Source organism: Odontesthes bonariensis, chromosome 1 (assembly GCF_027942865.1).
Source record: "Odontesthes bonariensis isolate fOdoBon6 chromosome 1, fOdoBon6.hap1, whole genome shotgun sequence".
NCBI lineage: Eukaryota > Metazoa > Chordata > Actinopteri > Atheriniformes > Atherinopsidae > Odontesthes > Odontesthes bonariensis.
This window is the reverse complement of record NC_134506.1, coordinates 9,289,420-9,309,944: the sequence shown is the minus strand read 5'-3', so window position 1 is coordinate 9,309,944 and position 20,525 is coordinate 9,289,420. Positions and strand designations below refer to the sequence as shown.

Sequence of the window (20,525 nt, the reverse complement as noted above, 5' to 3'; positions counted from 1 at the left end):
GATGAATAAAGTATTTTTCTATTCTATTTCTATTCTGCAATATTTCCTTGGAGTATAAAAGCATTTTTCCATTGCATTCTGACATAACTAATCTAAACCATGCAAAAAGACAAACAAACAAAAAAGGAAAAAAAGAAAAAACCAAACACCGACAATCCTCATTTACATTAGGTCTCCATTTTGAAACCAAGAGAAAGAAATTGCTTGGTTTGGAACTCCAGAGGGAGGGGTTTTCAAGGACATCATGTGTGACGGGGCACAATGCACAACACTACACAAACTCCGAGTGGATGGAAAAACTATCATCCCTTTTCATGATGAAGTGTTGGGGACACGTTTGCAAGTCATTTTAGCAAGAAAACAGATGAGCGAATACGTAAGATCAGAACTTATGTCGAAGCTTTGTTGTATAGAGACAAGCAGAAAATGTCTGCATTCTTTTAGGCCAAACGTCCAAACCAGGTAACACTTTCCATTTGTAAATGGATGAATCTTACAAATTCTTGGATAACCTTAAAAATGTGCTTGATAGATCAATTCGGCCAGCTCCGCTGCTTAAAAGGCATATGAAAGATAAAAGCATCCATGTGTTTTCACGATGAACAGATCTTATTACCGACAAAAACTCAGTGGAAATACTTGTCCTAAATTGTTAGTGACACAGAGGCAGTGGCACGTAACTGCAGATAACTACCGTACTAAAGGGAGGGTTTGGCATTGGATGGTGACCTACTTACTCAAGACAAATATTTGTTAACATGCTCCAGTTGTAAAAATGTTAAAGCCTTGCAAACAGCAGACAGTTCGTAGACAGTGGGGATACATTTTAGAAGCAGGAGCACCAGTGCGACTAGCAAATGTGTCCCCTGTTTTGCCGTTTGTTTTTTTAAACCCTCATTTACTTTAACTAATCTAGCTAACTGTTCTCCACAGAGCTCTCGTGTGAAACACCAGGAGGGAGCAATAATTAGAGTGTGCGCATCTTTGTTCGTGTGACAAAGAGAACGGAGCACGACCGAGGGGATTTCACTGTCATTACAGACCCGCCGTAACATCCCCGTGGCCCAACATTTGCAGGTTTAACAATTCTACTACAAACCTTTCACATTAAAACACTTCTGAGGGACCACAGCATGAAGCAGAAGCTGTGTCGAGACAAATGCGCTCACTGAAGTAGTTCACGTGTCAACCAAGTATCTTTAATGGACATGAAGCGCAACACATTTTTTTTTTTTTTTTGTCCATCTGAACTGTTTTACCTGCACAGGTTCGGAGATGAATAGACAATTTACAGAACTAACAATGTGCTGCTCTCTTTGGAGTCGATGTCCCATTTCACATTGGTTTAAATTGCATATTTATTACTACGGTATCTATCAGGAATAGTTATGAGCCGTGTCCTCTGGAAAAAGTCAGACAGGAGCTCTGAAACTGCCAAAACAAAGACATGCTTGCAGTTACTTTGAGAAAATTCTTATTCCAGCTGCCATACGGTCCCGTCTCGTTGTTATAACGAACTGACATTCACCTTTCATAAAAATAATCAAGAACAGATGAAAGGTCTCCACTGTTGAAACAGTGAGTTTATCAAAAAATGTCTGAACAAAGCTTCCATCTGACAGACGATGTAAACTGTCCCCAATGAGTTGTGAAAGTTTCGCAGCTTGTTTAGAAACGGCAGAGAAAGTTGACTGATGTGACGTTGAGATCATTTCATTTGAAGGAAATGCAATACACAACACATGATATGCCTCTGTTTTGTTCTTTTTCCCACGCTGGCTGAATTGGATTCTATCCGTTACATCTCCCACCAGCTGATGGACAGGTCAACTTATCACGTTTCCAAAGAGAAGCAAATAATCATGACGAAATGGTTTGAGATATTTCGAAGCACACCTCGTCAAAAAACTTTGCTTTGGAGGATACAAATATCACCAGTCACACTGCAGGCCGCAGTCAGCCGAGTTCTTGCAGCAATAGACCCGTCCCCAGACATCCAAGGCCATAAATTGGGAAATCATTGGTGTTAGTAATAGAATTAACAATGTCCCTTAAAAAACATTGTCCCGACTGTGTCTATGAAGTAATATGCACCATGAAACTGTAAAAGTAATATTTTGCTATTTAAATGTAAATGTATTTTATTCATACAGCCCTGACAATCCTTACGATGTACCAAAGGGCTTTACAGCAGGTAATAAATAAAGAGAAGAATAAGTCAAAACAAATGAGAACAAATAAAAACAATAAAACAACAGTGAAAGCAATAAAATACAACAAAATCAAATAAGATAAAATAAGATAAAAGGCAGGGACGTCTGGGTTTCTCTGCTTAAGCTGCTGCCCTAGCGACCCGACCCCCGGAGAAGCGGAAGATAATGGATGGATGGATGGAAGATAAAAGTGTCATCATACTACTGGTTAACACATACTACATATTTACACCCGTGCTTTTTCCTACAACGCCATGTCAAATGCCTTCCTGACATCTCGTAATTGGAAATCACAGAGAAAGCCTGAGACTATCTGTGTGGCCACACATCTTTGTGCTCCTACAAAGTGAAGAGACTTTGAACAACCAAACATGAATTCACAACCCGTCTGTCCCGGTCGAAACCCAGCTACAACACCGCTGCCTTGTTCACTGCTCAGTGAACAGAACGGGAGGATGAACGGCTGAATTAACCACTCAGCTGCTGGGTGATGCCAAGAGCGATGAGAAAAACACCTGAGCTTAAGGTTCCAACGGTTAATGCTCTTACCTTGATATTGGAGAACCACAGGTCGTTCTCGTGTAGTGTAGCCACATAGATGCAGCACAGCAAGCCGAGACCAACGGAAACAGACCAGCCGATCGATGTCCAGATTATAGCCCCCCATGACCAATCACCTGCAAGGACATAAACATGCATTTAAGCCATTGCTACAGAGCAACATTTAGAACACACAGTGTAGTTTAATTCCAAGTTGTCCAACAATATCAGAAATAAAACTGCTCAGAGCAACCGCACTGGATGGAGGGTGGAATGAAAAGGCAGCCTCCACAGCGATGGAAGAGGCTCCATTTCATTTGAAATGGGGAGATGAAAGCCTCACCTTCAGACCTTCGCCAAGGCACTAGTTGCTCTCAGACGCTCTATGAAACATGACAAAAATACCTGTGCTAGAGTTCAAGAAAAGAGGCTTTGGCTCTTTTTTTCTGCCCTATCTCTTTGCTATCACTGAGTGAGGCAGGTGAGAGTGGGCCTGTCTGTTCTGCAAGAGGATAGACACAGTCCTCACTCACTAACTCCACTCTGGGTAGGTGTAGGGGGAGCGGGTTTCACTGCCATACCAAATAACAAGCATTTATGGAGCATACTGGCTCCTTGGGAGACTTGATTGTATGCTTTCCCTAAAGCAGAGGTCTTCAACAGGGGGTCGGCGACCCCCAGGGGGTCCGAGGAGATACTGCAGGGGGGTCGCGAAATCTTTGGTTGATTAGACGATTTTTAACATTTTTTTTTTTTCAAACAGTTTCTTCTCACAAATTGTGTGCAAACGTGTGCCGTCCACAGATGCTTTGAGGATTCATTGTCCCATCTACATGCATGTTTAAAGTTAAAATCTGTGGATTATTTGAATAGCTCAGTGTTGTATGCAAGATGTTTGTTTATAAATGGCAGTGGCACGGCCACCCTGTACCTTGCACATGTTTAAAATAAAAACATGAATATATTAACCTGTGTATTATTTGAATAGCTTAGTACTGAATGTACAATAACAGAGTAGCTATGTTTATACACGGCACTAGGCCCCGTTAAATATAAAACACAATTGTATGCCATATAAATAGTAGGGGGGTCCCTGCTCCAACTCTCCATCAGTTTGGGGGAACCTGGCCTGAAAAACATTGAAGACCCCTGCCCTAAAGGAACAGTCAGTTTATCTGTTGTATTAAAAGAGCAACTGTTAGGACACCAGGTTGTTGTTTGCTGGAAAACCTACATGATGGGACACTAATTCAAATCTTTCAAATCTTAAGTCTGTGAAACTGAATTAAAACAAGCCTGACAGAGAGTTTGGTTATCGTGCCTCAGATGCAACACAACAAGCAAAGTGTGGCGGCACAGAAAGTGCAGGCTTTCACCAGCGGTGCCACTTAAAACACGGCTCTGAGAGCTCCTGATAAACCTGTGCATCCTTAGTAGGTTAAAGCTGGGTACAGAGCACTGGTCATGGAGCTGCATCTGAAGCTGTACGCTGTGCATCTGAAGCTGTACGCTGTGCATCTGAAGCTGTACGCTGTGCATCTGAAGCTGTACGGTGTGCATCTGAAGCTGTACGCTGTGCATCTGAAGCTGTACGCTGTGCATCTGAAGCTTTACGCTGTGCATCTGAAGCTGTACGCTGTGCATCTGAAGCTGTACGCTGTGCATCTGTACGCTGTGCATCTGAAGCTGTACGCTGTGCATCTGAAGCTGTACGCTGTGCATCTGAAGCTGTACGCTGTGCATCTGAAGCTGTACGGTGTGCATCTGAAGCTGTACGCTGTGCATCTGTACGCTGTGCATCTGAAGCTGTACGGTGTGCATCTGAAGCTGTACGCTGTGCAGCTGTACGCTGTGCATCTGAAGCTGTACGCTGTGCATCTGAAGCTGTACGCTGTGCATCTGAAGCTGTACGCTGTGCATCTGAAGCTGTACGCTGTGCATCTGAAGCTTTACGCTGTGCATCTGAAGCTGTACGCTGTGCATCTGAAGCTGTACGCTGTGCATCTGTACGCTGTGCATCTGAAGCTGTACGCTGTGCATCTGAAGCTGTACGCTGTGCATCTGAAGCTGTACGCTGTGCAGCTGTACGCTGTGCATCTGAAGCTGTACGCTGTGCATCTGAAGCTGTACGCTGTGCAACTGAAGCTGTACGGTGTGCAACTGAAGCTGTACGGTGTGCATCTGAAGCTGTACGCTGTGCATCTGAAGCTGTACGCTGTGCATTTGAAGCTGTACGGTGTGCAGCTGAAGCTGTACGCTGTGCATCTGAAGCTGTACGCTGTGCAGCTGTACGCTGTGCATCTGAAGCTGTACGCTGTGCATCTGAAGCTGTACGGTGTGCAACTGAAGCTGTACGCTGTGCAACTGAAGCTGTACGCTGTGCATCTGAAGCTGTACGCTGTGCATCTGAAGCTGTACGCTGTGCATCTGAAGCTGTACGGTGTGCAACTGAAGCTGTACGCTGTGCATCTGAAGCTGTACGCTGTGCATCTGAAGCTGTACGCTGTGCATCTGAAGCTGTACGGTGTGCAACTGAAGCTGTACGCTGTGCATCTGAAGCTGTACGCTGTGCATCTGAGAGCAAGAGTGTGTGGTTTCTTGGTGTCCTCTCCCGCCTGGTCAGAAGTTGCTTAACATTCGAACTACCAAGGCAGTCATTTTGACTGCTTTCAAAATTTGCAACGTCATAACTCTGTTAAAAAAAAAAACCTATGTACCAATAGGACCCTGACTTTTCCTAAATATGTGTATATTTTATTCTAACATTGTTTTACCATTAAAATTTCAAACCACGAAAAAGATCTGAGTATTACTACCTCGAATTACCATAGCAGTCAAATTGACTGCATGCTTTTTACATGGGGTGTCATATTTTCCTATTTGCTACATTTTCCCGCTCTTTTGTCCTGCTCTATCGTCTCTTTGTTTTTTATGCTTTGTGAGTCTAAAACCTAGTTATAACTTCACTCTAAACCCCAGAGAGACAAAAATGACAAGTAGAAAGATATGACAGTTATGGAGGCTTTAGCCTTGATGAGGAAGAATCCGACAGAGGAGCAGGTTCAGAGAGTGATGTCTCTCGGTGTCTGGAAGAAGCTCAAACATTATAGTTTTCATTTAGTGTCCTGTTGTGTTTTTTTTTACCTATTCCACCAATTTATTAATGATAATCCAAATTATATACAAATAATGACCTATGGTCATTCTAGTAGTTGCAAAATTCTGGTAGACCGAGTGTTAATGCGGCCACTATGGAAACCCATAAATGATGGCATCCACTGGGTGGCAGGGTGGCTCACTCACCCTGCAAGATCTTCTGTGGATGCTGGTGGGTGCAACAGTTGGACTGCAGGGACTGAACTTCGGCAGCGGGGGATGCCTCCTTCCCCTTGCTGCCCTTCCTCTGACGCAGGGTTGCCATGTTGAGAGTGTCTGGGTATCCACACAGATACAATGAATGATTAATGCACAGCGTGCGCAGAAAGGTCACTGCGATCCGAGCCAAAGCAAACAGCGATGTGCACCGCTGTTTGCTTCCCTTCGCTATCTGTAGCCTTTGATTCGGTGGAGCCCAGATAAATGGGATGGACAGGCCTGCTGGCAGCGGGGGTTTCCTGCTCACGTTGCAGCTAGATTGTGGAACATTAAAATCCGCCTATCGACACCAGATTGCCGGGGAAAAAATGACATTAATTCCGCCGTGGATGATATGGCTCGCGAAACATGACGGCATGTTCCCTGCGAAATATCATAGGGGATACTGGCAGTGATGCGATTAGTGAGGCACAGAACCCGACAAAGTAGGAGAAGGTAGGTTTAAACTCCTATTGTGTAGCACGCGCACACAAATGCAGCCTCATATGAATTAATGTGCATTTTACATGAAGACGCGCTCCCGTTATGGACGCCAGACTTTCTGTTTGTCTCACAGCAACAAAGACGCAAACGATTTGAGTCAACGGTACATTTGTAAGCCTCACCCTCCTCTAGGCTGGTAAGATGGTCCGACAGCTCTCCTCTCCTCTACCTCCCCCTCTCTCCCTCCTTCTCTAAGTCTCCCTATCTCCCTCGTTCTTTTATTTTTCTCTCCTCTTTCTCCCCGCCTGCCCCAAACCATCGGTCAGCTTCTGCCGCACTGAGTTTAACTGAAGGACAAGACCGGAAGACTACAAGACTCACTTTCAAAATAAAAGCGTACGGTGATCTCAAACGAATAAGATTATGTTGATAGTGGGAGAGCCTATGTATTTTCGTAGGATTTCAATGTTAATTTTTGGAGACTGGTTGAAATGTGTTCTAGGGTCATTGAACTTTGAGAAAAAATATGTCTCCATTTTTTTCCCAGTTTCTTACCTTTTTCCACCTGATTTTGATATTTTACTGCAATTGACGCCTTAAATATGGCTTGTATTACTATTTTAATTAAAATAGTTAGCGTATAATGTTTTTCTTCATGCATAATTGTTTTATAATTATTTTATATTTTTTTTTCTTTTCTTTTTTATTATTATTTTTTATTTTCTTTTTAAAAAAAAAATTATTTTTATTTTGTAACATACAAGCTAAATAAATGCTTAACACAGGGAAATTAACATCCAAACTTTCTGTTTAATAGTTGTTTTAAACAGTTTCAACAGTATGAAACAAAATATATACAATATATACATCTCTGGAATGGTTCATGGTTCATGTGCTGCTGTCAACAATGACACTTTCAGATTTGCAATCATATTAAACAGAAGTATCTCCATCCTCCTCCTCCTCATCAATTCCCACCATATCTCCCTGGCTCATATTTCCACAAACCTCTTCATCTGATCCGCACAGGCACATCTCTGAACAGTTGATACCCTGAGACCTGCAAGAACAGTGTGACATGCATTTGGTCTTCTTGCAGCCACATTTAATTAATTGTGTAATGGTGGCTGGGGCATGGGGAACACGAGATGTTATTGGTACCAGTTGGCCTCCCTCTTCTTCCCATCCATTATCTGTTGGTGATGGTAACTTGGTCCTTCAAGTACCCAGCGGAGAAATGTGTACAACTCTTTGGGGACATTGTTTTCAGCATCAACGGTGCTTAGTTCTCCTTCAAATTTCCAAGGTTGTTTGATATGAGCAGCAATGGCATCTCGCAGAATAGATGCGCTCTCAAACAACTTGTGTATGTCATCATGAGTTGTTTTAGTTATCACTTCTTCCACGGCTGCATCACACACTTTAGACAAACAGACAAGATCAGGAGCATTGCGACGCTTTGCCTTAATGAACTGGACATTCTGAATGTGAGAGGTAAGTTTCTGTTTAATGTCCTTTGTAGATGTCTACATTATGTACACCATTTGTTTTAAGAATGGTGGAATAGGCTGACTTGAGGTCAGTCATATTGATGACCTCTCCAGCCTGCAAGCCACATCGAACTAAGCCAATAAACTCAATATCTGATGCTACCACCCCAACATTATGTTCCAGCTTTTCAAACTCCTTACTGTCATCACATGCCCTTTTATTTTGTTGAACATTCTGGACCCAGCATTTTAGGTGATACTTCACATCAATTGCGAGCGCATCATCTGCACTGATGGCAGCACTTAGCTGTACTTTCCACTGTTCGTTGTTGCTCTTTTGCACAGCTTCTTTCAGTTGTTTGCCTGCATTAAAAGAGGACACCTCATGAAGAATATCTTTGGTCTGCTTCTGACAAAAGAAGCACTTTTCCTTACTGGCTGCAGCTGCTGCTGAGCGAGTGTACTAAGTCTCGCTGGATGAGCATGAAGGCGTTGCAGCTGTTTCTGCTGGAGCTGTCGATGGCCTACCACGCCGTTTCTCGAGATTCTCTGGCTTACCCTCCTCACGTGCTCTTTGGTAGCGAATCTTAGCACGCTGCAGATGCTGACTGTTACAGGTTGATTTGTAACCTAAGTTCCTGTGCCATACAGCGTTATTCTGCTGCAGATCACTTGCACTGGTTGTAGCTGTTTGCTTGTCTGTGGGTAATCGGCATCTCCATATTTTCCTCTCTCATGGACAAAAGACAGAAATTTGGAATATGTTTCCAGTGAGGGCTGATGTACCAGTCCAGATATATCTGCTTTCTGACACTGGATACATAGCTGAAAATCGACTTCTGATCTTGCGTCAGAGAATAGCTTGCTTGCCATCTCGAAACATGCAATGCATCAAACTGAAGGTCACTAACCCTTTATATATCATATACTGTATCTCGAAACAATAAAAAATACTAATGAAATGAATCTAAGCAAGTTAAATGCTAAACATGAAAACTTGAGAAAATGTATGCAATTTCGCCAAAAAAGAATAATCAGTCAATTATTTTTTTTTAAACCACATGTGACCATCCACAGCAAAACAAACCAGTCTTGTTGGTCAATTATGACTGGAACACTGGTAATGGTAGACTAAACATGAAACATAAATGTGTATAATGTCAGATAAAAAGTTATTTTATTGCAGACAGGTTGGAAATAATAGATCCCGAGTTTGCTTAGCTGGCAAGTAAAAGGATGCTAACATCATGTAAAGTTGGGGTGATCACTATATTTGGCCCTTGATTTTTTGTGCTCTCTGTTTCCAGAGCCAAGAATCTTCAATTTTAAGCTCTCCTGACAAACATTAGCCCTCTTTTTGAACAAAATGTTTAAATACGGGGGCCAAGCAGCGAAATTTTATACAGAGAATATAGGTTTATAAATCTCACCTTTTTAAAGGCACTAAAAGCCAAAAGAAAAATGGAGACATGTTTTTTTTCATTCCTTAGACCCTATAGAATGAAGATATAATTGTCTCCAAAAATTAACATCCAAATCCAACGAGCACCCAAATCAGATACATAGGCTCCCACACTATGAGGAGGAAATGCTCAATTTAGTTTGGACCTATACAAGAAGAAAAAAAGAAAATTTGTATATATAAACTCCATTACCGAGCCCTTAAAATGACATGGGAGAGTAAAATAAAACCCAAGGGTTTCTCGTGCGCACGCGAAACTTTTCTCGTGGGCACGACAAAGTTTTGCGGGCCCACTAGAAAAGTTTCGCGTACACTTTATTGTAAAACAGTGTAGGTTAGGTAGCAGGACGGGCAGAGAATCGTCATGTAGGTCTAATGTCAGACGCAGGTCAACTCTCTGCGGACATCAAACACTGAATGCTCTAGCATGGTTGCCGCTTCTGCTAGCGCGAGCGGTGTTGATGACGTCACGATTTCATAGTGAGGCAAGTCGATGCGCCAGTCGTTGCAATTTTCTCCGTCACAGAGGTGGCGCTGCTACGTGAAGGCTACCGCTACTCTACAACGACGAAAGTGAAAAAGAAAACAATGAAGAGCAGGAATACTGTCATTAATTATACTGCTGCAGTATTCAGATAATTTTAATTTTTTAATTCAGTTAAAAGAGGTGAAGGTCTGAAGCCCCCGGCATCACCACTGCGAGTCTCTGCCCTCTTCTTTGCCTTCACGTATCTGTCCCATTGCTTCTTCCACACATTCTTACAGAACCTCTTTCCCCAAAGTTCTACCAATCTCAATCTCAAAGTTTTGGGAGTTTACGTTGGTCCCTGTGCTGTTTCACTGCAGTATCGTACAGGTGCCTGTACAAACGCACCACCTGACTGAGCCTGGTCTCACAACCGTCCATCCGGTTTGTCATTCTCGGCGCAGCCAAGTTACAAAAATCGGCTGGTGCTCGACAACGCGCTGCGCCGTCTTTTCATGGCAAGCGCCATGCCCTGAAACGTCATTTTGACGTCACGGTCCGCCACCTCCGTGACAGACGCGTCAACTGTAAATCCAGCTTAAGAGTAAGTATCCCGGGCCTAATTCATTATTCCACTACCCAGGCTCCGCCCTCGCAGTGACGCAACACCTTCGGCTCTGCTGCACTACCTCAGGCAAACTGCTCGTTCAGGTTGATTCGAGTCCCCGAAAAAGTGGGAACTCCACCCACTTTGTCGGGAAGCAATCAACTTTGAGCAGCGGCAACGGCCCAGGGTAGAGCGTGTTCAAGGTAGTGACGTGGTTGAACTGCCACTCAACCCATGGATTGTACACGGAAGCGCTTCATTCAATATCAACATAGAGCAGCGTCAAGCTTTTGACACTGCTGTAGATGCTGTAATGAAAGTGTTCGACGGGAGATTCTCGTTAAAAATCGAGCAAAGAACAGCCCTTGAATCATTTCTTGACAGGAAAGACGTTTTCGCCTTGCTCCCTACTGGCTTTGGTAAGAGTTTAATCTACCAGTTAGCCCCGCTGGTAGCTAAATCATATGTCAGAGGAAAGAGTGGTGTGATTGGCTTAAGCTTAGGCACAGCCTTTTCTGGCCTCAACCAGTAGCAACCCGAGGGAGGCGGGTTGACCAGGCCATTTCGAATCGTATTCGTTACGGTCTTGGTCAGACCAGAATCTCGAAGAGATTTGAAAGTCGATGTGAATCAAGCTATTATTCCACAATGTTGCATAGAAAGTTTCGGGTGCGCACGAGAAAGTTTCACGTTCCCACCAGAAAAGTTTCAGATGCGAACGAGAAAGTTTTCCGTGCGCACGAGAAAACCTTGGGTTTTATTTTACTCTCATATGTCATTTTAAAGGCTCTGTACTATATCCATTTATATGGGACCACAATAGACCTTATGAGAGGCTCTTCCAATCCAAACATGGAAGAGTTTTAGGTTCTCTGGTGAGATGAGACTAAACTGAACTTTTAAGCCTTCAAGAAGAACTCCAACGATGGCACAAACCCGTTACCCCCAAAACAGTCTTCCTATTGGAACGCCTGCAGTTTGTGACTGAAGCTCCTTCCATCCATTCCCGTCTTTCAAAGTCTCTCATATATTTTCTCTCACCATCTTCACAGAGTCTGAATTACCCTGACCTGCTCTGCGTTTTTATTCGAGGATATTATTTCCTAATGTTTCCACACAGTGCACATGTGTGGAAGCATCTTCTTTTTTTGTGTTTCTCCACTCATCTTTTCAGGTTTTGACCAGGAAGCTTTGTGATGCTGCTTCTATTTTGTCATGAGGAAGCATAAACCCAAATTACCAGGATTGCCAAATTTGAGGAGAGGTGCAAGAAAAAAAGCCAGAAGGGGTGAATACTTTAATGAGGTACTGTAAATGCAGATCTCACTCTCGTCTTCCTATTGGAACACCTGCAGTTAGAACTTTGTGACTGAAGCTCCTTCCATCCATTCCCGTCTTTCAAAGTCTCTCATATTTTTTCTCTCACCATCTTCACAGAGTCTGAATTACCCTGACCTGCTCTGCGTTTTTATTCGAGGATATTATTTCCTAATGTTTCCACACAGTGCACATCTTTTTTGTGTGTTTCTCCACTCATCTATTCAGGTTTTGATTTGTCAGCCAACTTTAGGTGTTTGTGTGCAGCTGAAATTGAAACCAACTTTGTGAAAAGTCTTCAAGAGGTTAAGCTTTATAAAGTTAGTGAAGGTGGTTTGAGGTTGTATGTGCCGGCAACCAGAAATCGGATGCTCCACCAGGACACCCTTACATGGATTCTGTGCCCCACTCTTTCTCCCAAAGACACACGTATCCATGTCTGCTGTCTTTGTGAGGACATTTATTCGTTTAATGCCTAGTTACCCGAACGATTGCAAATAAATGCCTCACACTGATCTCCCAGCTCTAATCTTACTCAAACAGCTCCCCTAAAGGGATTGAAAAATAAGAGATATTTGTACTTGAAGTTAGAAGCACACTTCCAGCCAGCCATTAATGTTTCATAGTTCATGAATTTCTATTCTATTGTATGGTTTGTCCACATTTACCTTGTCTGGGGGGTTGTGTTGAATTTCTTGAAAGGGCTATCGGAAGAGGTGATAGTCTAATGACATTCATTCAGCCTGGCTTAAATGGATTGTTTAAGCAGCTGCTCCGTGGTGATAGTTAAACATTTAGGGAAATGTGCATATTTGCTTTGCAGCAGGGAGTTGGATTAGAACACTGACCTGTTTCACATGTTATGAAGTACATGGCACCGCTGTCTTATCTGTGAATGCTGTCATTGAAATACGCTCAAATTTTTCATGAAGACACTCAGGTCTACAACATGAGCATGATGTTTAGTTATACTGGCCTTTCTTCACTTCTTCAAAGTGCTCTATTTATTTCTTTCATTTTCTGACATGCCATTCATAATTAACTTGAAATATATCGTACATTTTTTACTAGGTAACGTCTTATGCGTTTTATTCGATGAATACTTTGTTATTTACAAATGCACTCAATTAACATTTTCTGCCAACTTTTCTTTCAAATGTATTTTCCTTGGATCCCCATGCGGCGACTCTAAACCTGCGCCGTTCTTCTTTTGGTTTCCACACTGCAGACATTTCTCTCAGCTGTCTGGTCGGAGCAGCTTCAGCTCCAGCCGTGTCCAGGCTCTTCCCTTCGTCAGAATCTGTGCTGATCCTCTTCGGCCTCTTTCCTCCCTCCTTGCGTCTGGCTTTGATTTACAAACAAATATACGAATGACTTTAATCCTGAAAGATTTGATGTAATCATGCAAATAGAGCACTATCCATGTGCTATTTTACCACCATGTATGATTAACATTATACACTGCTCCTATACTGCTTCATGCATAACATAGTGACACCCTCTGATGTGGTAAGAAATAGGTCAGTTAAACTGGTGTAGTTTCAGTCTGGTGCTCGCTCCATTTTTTCTTTTATATGAAATCATCAGTGAAATATCTTGCCTTCATCGAACCATAGCTGAAGTTATTTGTCATCAACAGAAACAGTTTTTGCAGTCCATAAAAACACAACCACTACACAGAGATTAAGCCAATCAGTCAACAGCATCCACAAACTGTTCCGTCTTGAGCACCCTTAAGACAGTAAACGGGTCAAGTGGAAGAACACTGAGGGGATTCAGATGGAGAAGAGAGTGGGTATGTGCATGGGCTGACATGAAAGACCTGAAGATCATCAAAGAGACTTCAGAAAATAAATTGGCTGGACTCTTGTAGGAGAGATGGATTATTGGAGAAGAGAAAGAACTTGTTTTTGATCATCCTCTTTGACTCTGCTCTTGTACCATTTTTTTTTTGGTAGGAACAAATGCAACTAAGTCCAAATTTGCCCTTTCTTCCGCCCTCCCTCCTTTCCTTTCTTAAAGTGTTTTTATCCCAAGCTCAGGAGTCAGACTGCAGGAAGAAAGGCCTATTAAAGATAACCCTCGTCCCTCTCCCACTGTGCCCAATTGGACTCCGTTTGGCCAGTTTGGAACTGAAAATCCTCGTCCTCGTTTACTCAGTGTAACACGAGACATGGTTCACAGAGAAAGAAAATCCAGGAATTAACCATTAAGTTGGAAAGCAGACCGATGTTGAGTCACTTGAAGTGACTCTGGAGTATCTCCCATTATTCACCCTTGTTTCTTATTTTGCCTCATTTCTTTCCTTTCCCCCCCTCGATCTCCACTTTCATGGTGAGCCTTTAAAAGGTTTAGGTAGAAAACTCGATCCCGTAATGAAATGAATAGAAGGGGATGACTTCTTCCTGCTTGGTGGTCAGGGTCTCATGTAAAAGTAAAAGGGATTACAGGGACAGACTTTTTTTCTTTCAAAAGAAGACGTGTGTGTGTGTGTGTGTGTGTGCATGTGCCTCTGAAGTAATGGAAGGCAGTAGCCAGTGAGAGAGATTATTTCTTTCTTTGAATTCAGTAGGTGTAAATCTCAACTGAATTTCCACTGCTTTTTTCAGGAGAGCTTATAAAAGCTCAGCCTTAGCTGCATTTTTATTCTTCACCCTCATCTGTCCACCAGATTTAATTAAATGTTAACCTTGCAAATCAATGTAGCCAAATGTGTTCAGTAAAAAAAAAAAAAAAAAAGCCTGGTCAAAGACAAAAGCTGGTAATGCTGTGTTAAGAAATAATGGGCAAAAACTGGTTTTACATTCAAAAACAATTCCGTTTTCTCAATTCATACATGAGCTGCACGTGTGTAGAGCACATTAATCACAATACACTGATCAGCCGTAACATTCTAACCACCGTCCTAACAGGTGCCACATTTTCCACCCCCAACAACTCCTCCAGACCTCTGAAGACAAGCTGTGATACGTGGCACCATGCTGTCAAAGTAGATCTTTTAAGTCCTGTAAGTTCTGAGGTGAGGCCTTCGATTGGGCTTGTCTGTTAAAAATGTCCCAAACATGCTCAATTAGGTTGAAGTCTGGGGAATTTGGAGGCCAAGTCAACACCTCAGCACATTAATTAGATGATTCTTTAAAGGGAGTCGTTTTCTTTCCTTGTGCCGGCTCAGGATGGGAATTGCATTGAAGAGAAGTCTCAAAGCAATCTGTTGAATTCCTTAGCAAGGCACCTTTTTATTTATCTGTTAAATTGGGATTTTATGAATTAAGACTAATTTGTAATGTAATGAATTTGATTGGATTACTATTATTTTACAATGAATTGGGTTTTAACTGGCACGGATTGGATATGTTCAAAGTGCCTTGAGATGATATTTGTTTTGATTTTACGCTAGAAAAAAACTGAACTGAAACTGAACTGAATTGCCCAAAGCATCACCCCGGCCTCAGCCAGCATCGCTTCTTCCCACAATGCATCCTGGTGCCTGGTCTTCCCCACTTAAGTAGCACTCACAGACCTGGCTATCCATATAATGAAAAAGGAAAACTTAGTTAATCAAAACAAGACACGAGCCTGTCGCTGATTCACCATTTTCTTCTCCTTTGGATCACTGTTAGTGGATCCTGAGCACTTTAGACCAGAATGTCCCACAAGAGCTGCAGCGGTTGAGTTGCCAATGACCCATCCATGTGCCCACAGTTTGTCCCATGTCAAAGCTGCTCAAATCCATAGGTTTTCCCTTTTTTCCTCCCAACATCAACTTCAAGGACTGACTCTCCACTCACTGATAGGTGTCACTGTAAAAAAAAAAAAGTTTGTTTTTTTAAATTATTATTATAATTTTTTTTTGTTACTGCATCTGTCCCTGGTCTCTCTGGTGCAACTCAGGCTTTTTATCAAGTGAAGAAGATGCTTCTGAAGTCAAACCTTTTACAAGACGGAAGGGTAAATGAAGACTAGAAATCAGGCTGTCCACCAAATGTGGGATCAAGCACATGAAAAGCAAAAAGAACTGTCATATATCCCTGAAGTCTTTTTCAATCAACCAAGAGTTCCCTCCTATTGATGTAGCTTTGACTTCTGTGCCAGGGAAGACTTTTGCAGGTTTAACCATATCTCAGAGATATGGCAGGCGTAAACTGGCATTTCAGTTCCTTTCAGGGATTTTACTCTACGTGAAGACTAGTTGTGTCCAACTACTGACAAAAATGTGTTTGATTTCTATATATATATATATATATATATATATATGTATACATACATATACATACATATAGACATATATATGTATATATATATGAAACATTTTGACTCCGTTATCCCACACAAACAACCCAAGACGAGACGTTTCTTACTCTTTTTATTACCAAAAAATACAATGGCATTGGCAAGTGATGTAATACTGCCTTTGATGTTTGAAAAATAAATAAAAACAAAGCAAGTGTCAAATTACAGTATGAGATAATTACATGTTGAATCTACGTTACAAAATCTGATAAGAGCATAAAAATACACGACTCAAAGCAGACATGTTATATCTCCTCTGCCTCCTTTGGTTTAAACTGGTTCAGCTCACTTTGCCGTGTTTAGTCTTAGACCCAGACTTCCCTTAAATAGATTAGCAGTAGACAAGAAGAGAGTAAAAATTAAATCCAAAACATGGTTGTTGTTTTTTTGTCTTTTTTTTTTTTTAAACAAGTTATTACAAATATATATCTTTTGATGAAAAGTCAGTTTTGCAATTCTGAAGTATGTACACATAAAAAAGTGAACTCAATTTACTGACGCATTAAAGGGCTGTTTCACATACTTAGTGTGTTGTATTTGTTCCCCTAAAACTGCTTAAAAGACAAAAAAAAAAAAAGAAGGGGGATTTGCTGCTATGAACCGACTGAGATGATAACCTTGATCATACCCACCACTTCAGTATCAAGGACAACAGAAAAGGTTCATTCGACAAGTTTTGGCAATAAAGCAAAAACTCTAGTTTAAAAAAATCATTTTTTACAGTCTAATGTTAATATGGCACACATGAAAGGTCTTCTGGTTATGTAGATTAAAGCAGGGCATAGAGCCGTAAAGAAAAGAGGGCATCAGATGCTCGAACAACAACAAACATGCTTTCATTTATGTGCCTTTTCTGACACACTTCTACAATTTGTGACACCAGATGTGAAATTCCTCTTGACCTACATGCACTTCCAACCAGGAGGCTAAGCCAACATGAATCTCAGGTTTAAAACATTCTTATGCAGTTTGATCAAAAGTTGCTTTTTGCTGTTAGTTTGCAGACGAACGGATATTGTTGGATTGGGGACTTGATCAGATCATTTATAGCAACTTTTGAGAAGACAGAGGATCCAAACAATTTCATTTCTGACAGAAATTCCAAACTAAATCAAGCAGAAATATTGATGACGATCCCCTGATGCAAAGGAGTCCCATACAGCTGTTCAGAGAAACTGATTCTGGCTGTAAACCGTGATGGATGGTTGTAATGGAGAGTTAATTTTCTACTTTACTTCCACTTCCAAACAAATTTGATCAGTGAGAGGGAGGGTTTGACAGCATGGAGAATGATGGTTCAAATTGTTGCTCTCCGTGCACAACCGGGATGAAAAAAAATTGCTCAAACTCAAAACAGAGAACCATTTAACAAAAATTGTGTTAAGACATCGAAGATTTGAGGCTGCTGATGGGGAAAAATGTCAGACTGTATGCTTGTGGCACAGCCCTACACCAATGTTAGCACGTCACACAAATGAGTCAGCAGGGGCAAAAACTAACAAGACATCAATTCAGCTTTAGTTTCAAATATAAGCATTGTTCAAATTCATCTGAGCGAATCACATATCCATTTTGTTTTTCTTTAAAAAGGTAAAAGTGCTATTTGGAAATTACCGCAGTGAGTTGGACATTATTAGCTTATGTGAATGGCAACAAAAAGCTCCAAAACCGGATCCAAGCCAACCAAAACGATCTTTTAAAACTTTAGTCACCTTCAGAGTTGAATAATTACAAGCCTTTTTTGGCCAAAATAAAATCCTTTAGATGGTGAATTCTAACTACATAATAGTTGTGTAAACTAGGTAATGGGGTTAAATGGAATGTGCTGGTATAATGTTTTTCTAAACTAGCTGACCACTCACAGTGTTTTCACACTACATTATCCTGCCTAAAGAGCCCTGACGAGTCAAGGAGCTAGAAACGCTCCGAAAGGGTTCTGCAGTGTCTTGTAACAGGATAACAAAGTATACTTTAAGCCCAGTGGGTTGTGGAGAGGGTCTTCATGTATTGGGCTTGCTTCTGGTGGATGCTAGCAGATCCCATCAGATTGGTATCTGGAGAGTTTAAAGGTCAGGGGAAAAGCTCAGGCTCTTTGACGTGCTTTTTAGCCTTCCCAAGCTGTTTTTGCCAGGCTCAGTGCTGTTCCTCTGCAGAAAGCTGCCCGTTAGGGCAATGATGTTGCCATACTGTAAGGCTGTGGGGGTGATTGGTCTGCAGAAAGGTATAGTTAGGTGCCAAAGTAAATTCCATGCGAGTCCCAGGATGCAGCTTTTCCCAGCAGAACATTGATCTTTACCTGTCAGTGGTGGTGATCAGTATATGTACCCACGCACGTATATAAAATGTTTAACATTAAAAGTTACACGATATTTATCTGTTATGATAATCAGAATTCCAGATCAGGTAGCAGATCAAATATTTTTTTATTTACTGTGTTGCACACAAGTGGAGGAAATGTCAAGCTATCATATATAGCAGGGGCAGAAGAATGAATACAATTATTCCTATTATAGCTATTCCTATTGAGTTTCATTTTTATTTATTTTTTATTCCTATTGATCTTAATTTCCTCAGTCTCATCTAATCGGATGTGAGAGAGGGGGCATACTGATAACAAGACTTCATGATACTTAAAATGGGTTGAGACTGTCACCGACTGCCTGGGTGAAAAGAATCCCCTTTTTTAGTCCACGTTTAATTCTGTTCACTAGGAATTTCTGATCGGATTTTGATTGGTTTTGGACAACCCTCAGCAAAGTTACTTGCACAATTAAGTTCTGCTACGTTCACAGCTCGAACTGGCCACTTAACTGAACTACCGCCTATACTGCAACATACATGCACAGGAGGGCACTCGTGTAACTGACTGAAACAAGTCTGACGCCATAACACTGTGGGCTTTGTGAGAAAAGGTTCGAGACATTCTGCTGATTCAAAATTTTTTGGGAGGGGGACATCATCATACTTGTAAGTACAGCTGAATTCACAGCACAATATTGTCTTTAAGTTATTTGAACACAGAACCACACATGTGATCTCGTGTATGCAAGAGCAATCCCCATTATGGACTGTGTTCATAGGCCTTTTCCCCAAATGGGCTGATGTGCCTTCATTTGACACGTGTGAAAGTACAGTGGTGGTATAGGAGGGTGAGATTAATCCACCACTGATACCCATATGAGCTGGCAAGGAAGGTGGCGACAGAGGCAAAACTAACTATTTATGAAGCATAGCAGAACTCGTCACTCAACGCAACGCCGGCTTGATGTATGTAAGCGCACACCGATGCGGGGCTGAGCCACTTCTGTTTGGAAAGTCTTAATTAATACAAATAAGGAACAGCAGCGGGTTAACGAATCTTTCTTTTTGGCGCCGATAAGGTGCAACGGATATATGACATGGGTTTATGTCTCATTGAAAGGGACAGAATAAATGTTGTGTTCCATCTGCCTCAGAAGTGGGAACTCAGAGATGGGAATGATGTTGAACCAGAGTTGAACAAACAAGCGTTCCATCTCCAAGTCAGAAGACCAACAGTATTTGCTCACTGACCATACAAGTCATACTTATTAATAGGCGCTGTGTATATGTTGTCTGATACAGGTTGGACAGTAATTGTGACAGCTTTAATGAACTATAAATAAACAGTTTATCACTGGAGCTAGCACCGCTTTTTCAGAGTGGGTGGGATAGTCCTGTTGGAGTTTGAGTTCAGGGCTGGTGAAGTTCCACAGACTTTTCGACTACAGGATCAGGAACAGGCTACAGGAACATCTGCAACAATCTGCACCTCCAGTTGTTCCAGAGCTGAGCAAGACAGTACAGAACTGAAAAAGTAGTTACATGGCTGCATCTTCAGCTCATCTTTCTCTAACCAGAGGCACAACTGATCCATTTGCTGACTTTATAAAGATGGGGCATAGCAGTGGCACCGGGGGGTTTATACTGTGCCTCATACCCACTGAGTGTGCAGTGAGTGAGGGACTAACACCCGCATAACCATTTTTTTTTTTTTCTTTCTCTAAACTCCCAGAAATTATTCAATTGTTTTGCCATTTGTTGCCATTCATTTAGTTGTCTTCTCACTGTGAGGCAACCTAGCCCAACCAAGACAAAGCCTTTGTTGATCAAAGCTTCCATTTGTCATAATTTCCCTGTGCTGAGGTTTTCATATCAGGTCTGCAGTAATCATATTACCTTCCTGCTTCCACTCAATCACATGTCAAAGAGAGGACATGGGAGGACTACATCAAGAGGACCTCAAAAACGCTTCCATGTCCTCTATTTGCAGTTATGCTTGACACAAGAAAATCTGTACTTTTAAGAACGTAGAGAGATTACA

The 20,525-nt window shown here is 41.7% G+C and overlaps 1 protein-coding gene across 1 annotated transcript in view; it reads right to left on the bottom strand.

Annotated features, from left to right (window-relative positions):
- Positions 1-6,871, bottom strand: part of dpy19l3 (dpy-19 like C-mannosyltransferase 3) — a 67,987-nt gene extending 61,116 nt beyond the window's left edge. The window contains exons 1-3 of the mRNA XM_075469294.1: positions 6,734-6,871; positions 6,057-6,185; positions 2,763-2,890 (exon numbers count right to left, since the gene is read on the bottom strand). Coding sequence (XP_075325409.1) covers positions 2,763-2,890; positions 6,057-6,174 — 246 coding nt within the window. The 5' untranslated portion in view covers positions 6,175-6,185; positions 6,734-6,871. The remainder of the gene's footprint in view (positions 1-2,762; positions 2,891-6,056; positions 6,186-6,733) is intronic.
- Between the last annotated feature and the right edge of the window lie 13,654 nt (positions 6,872-20,525).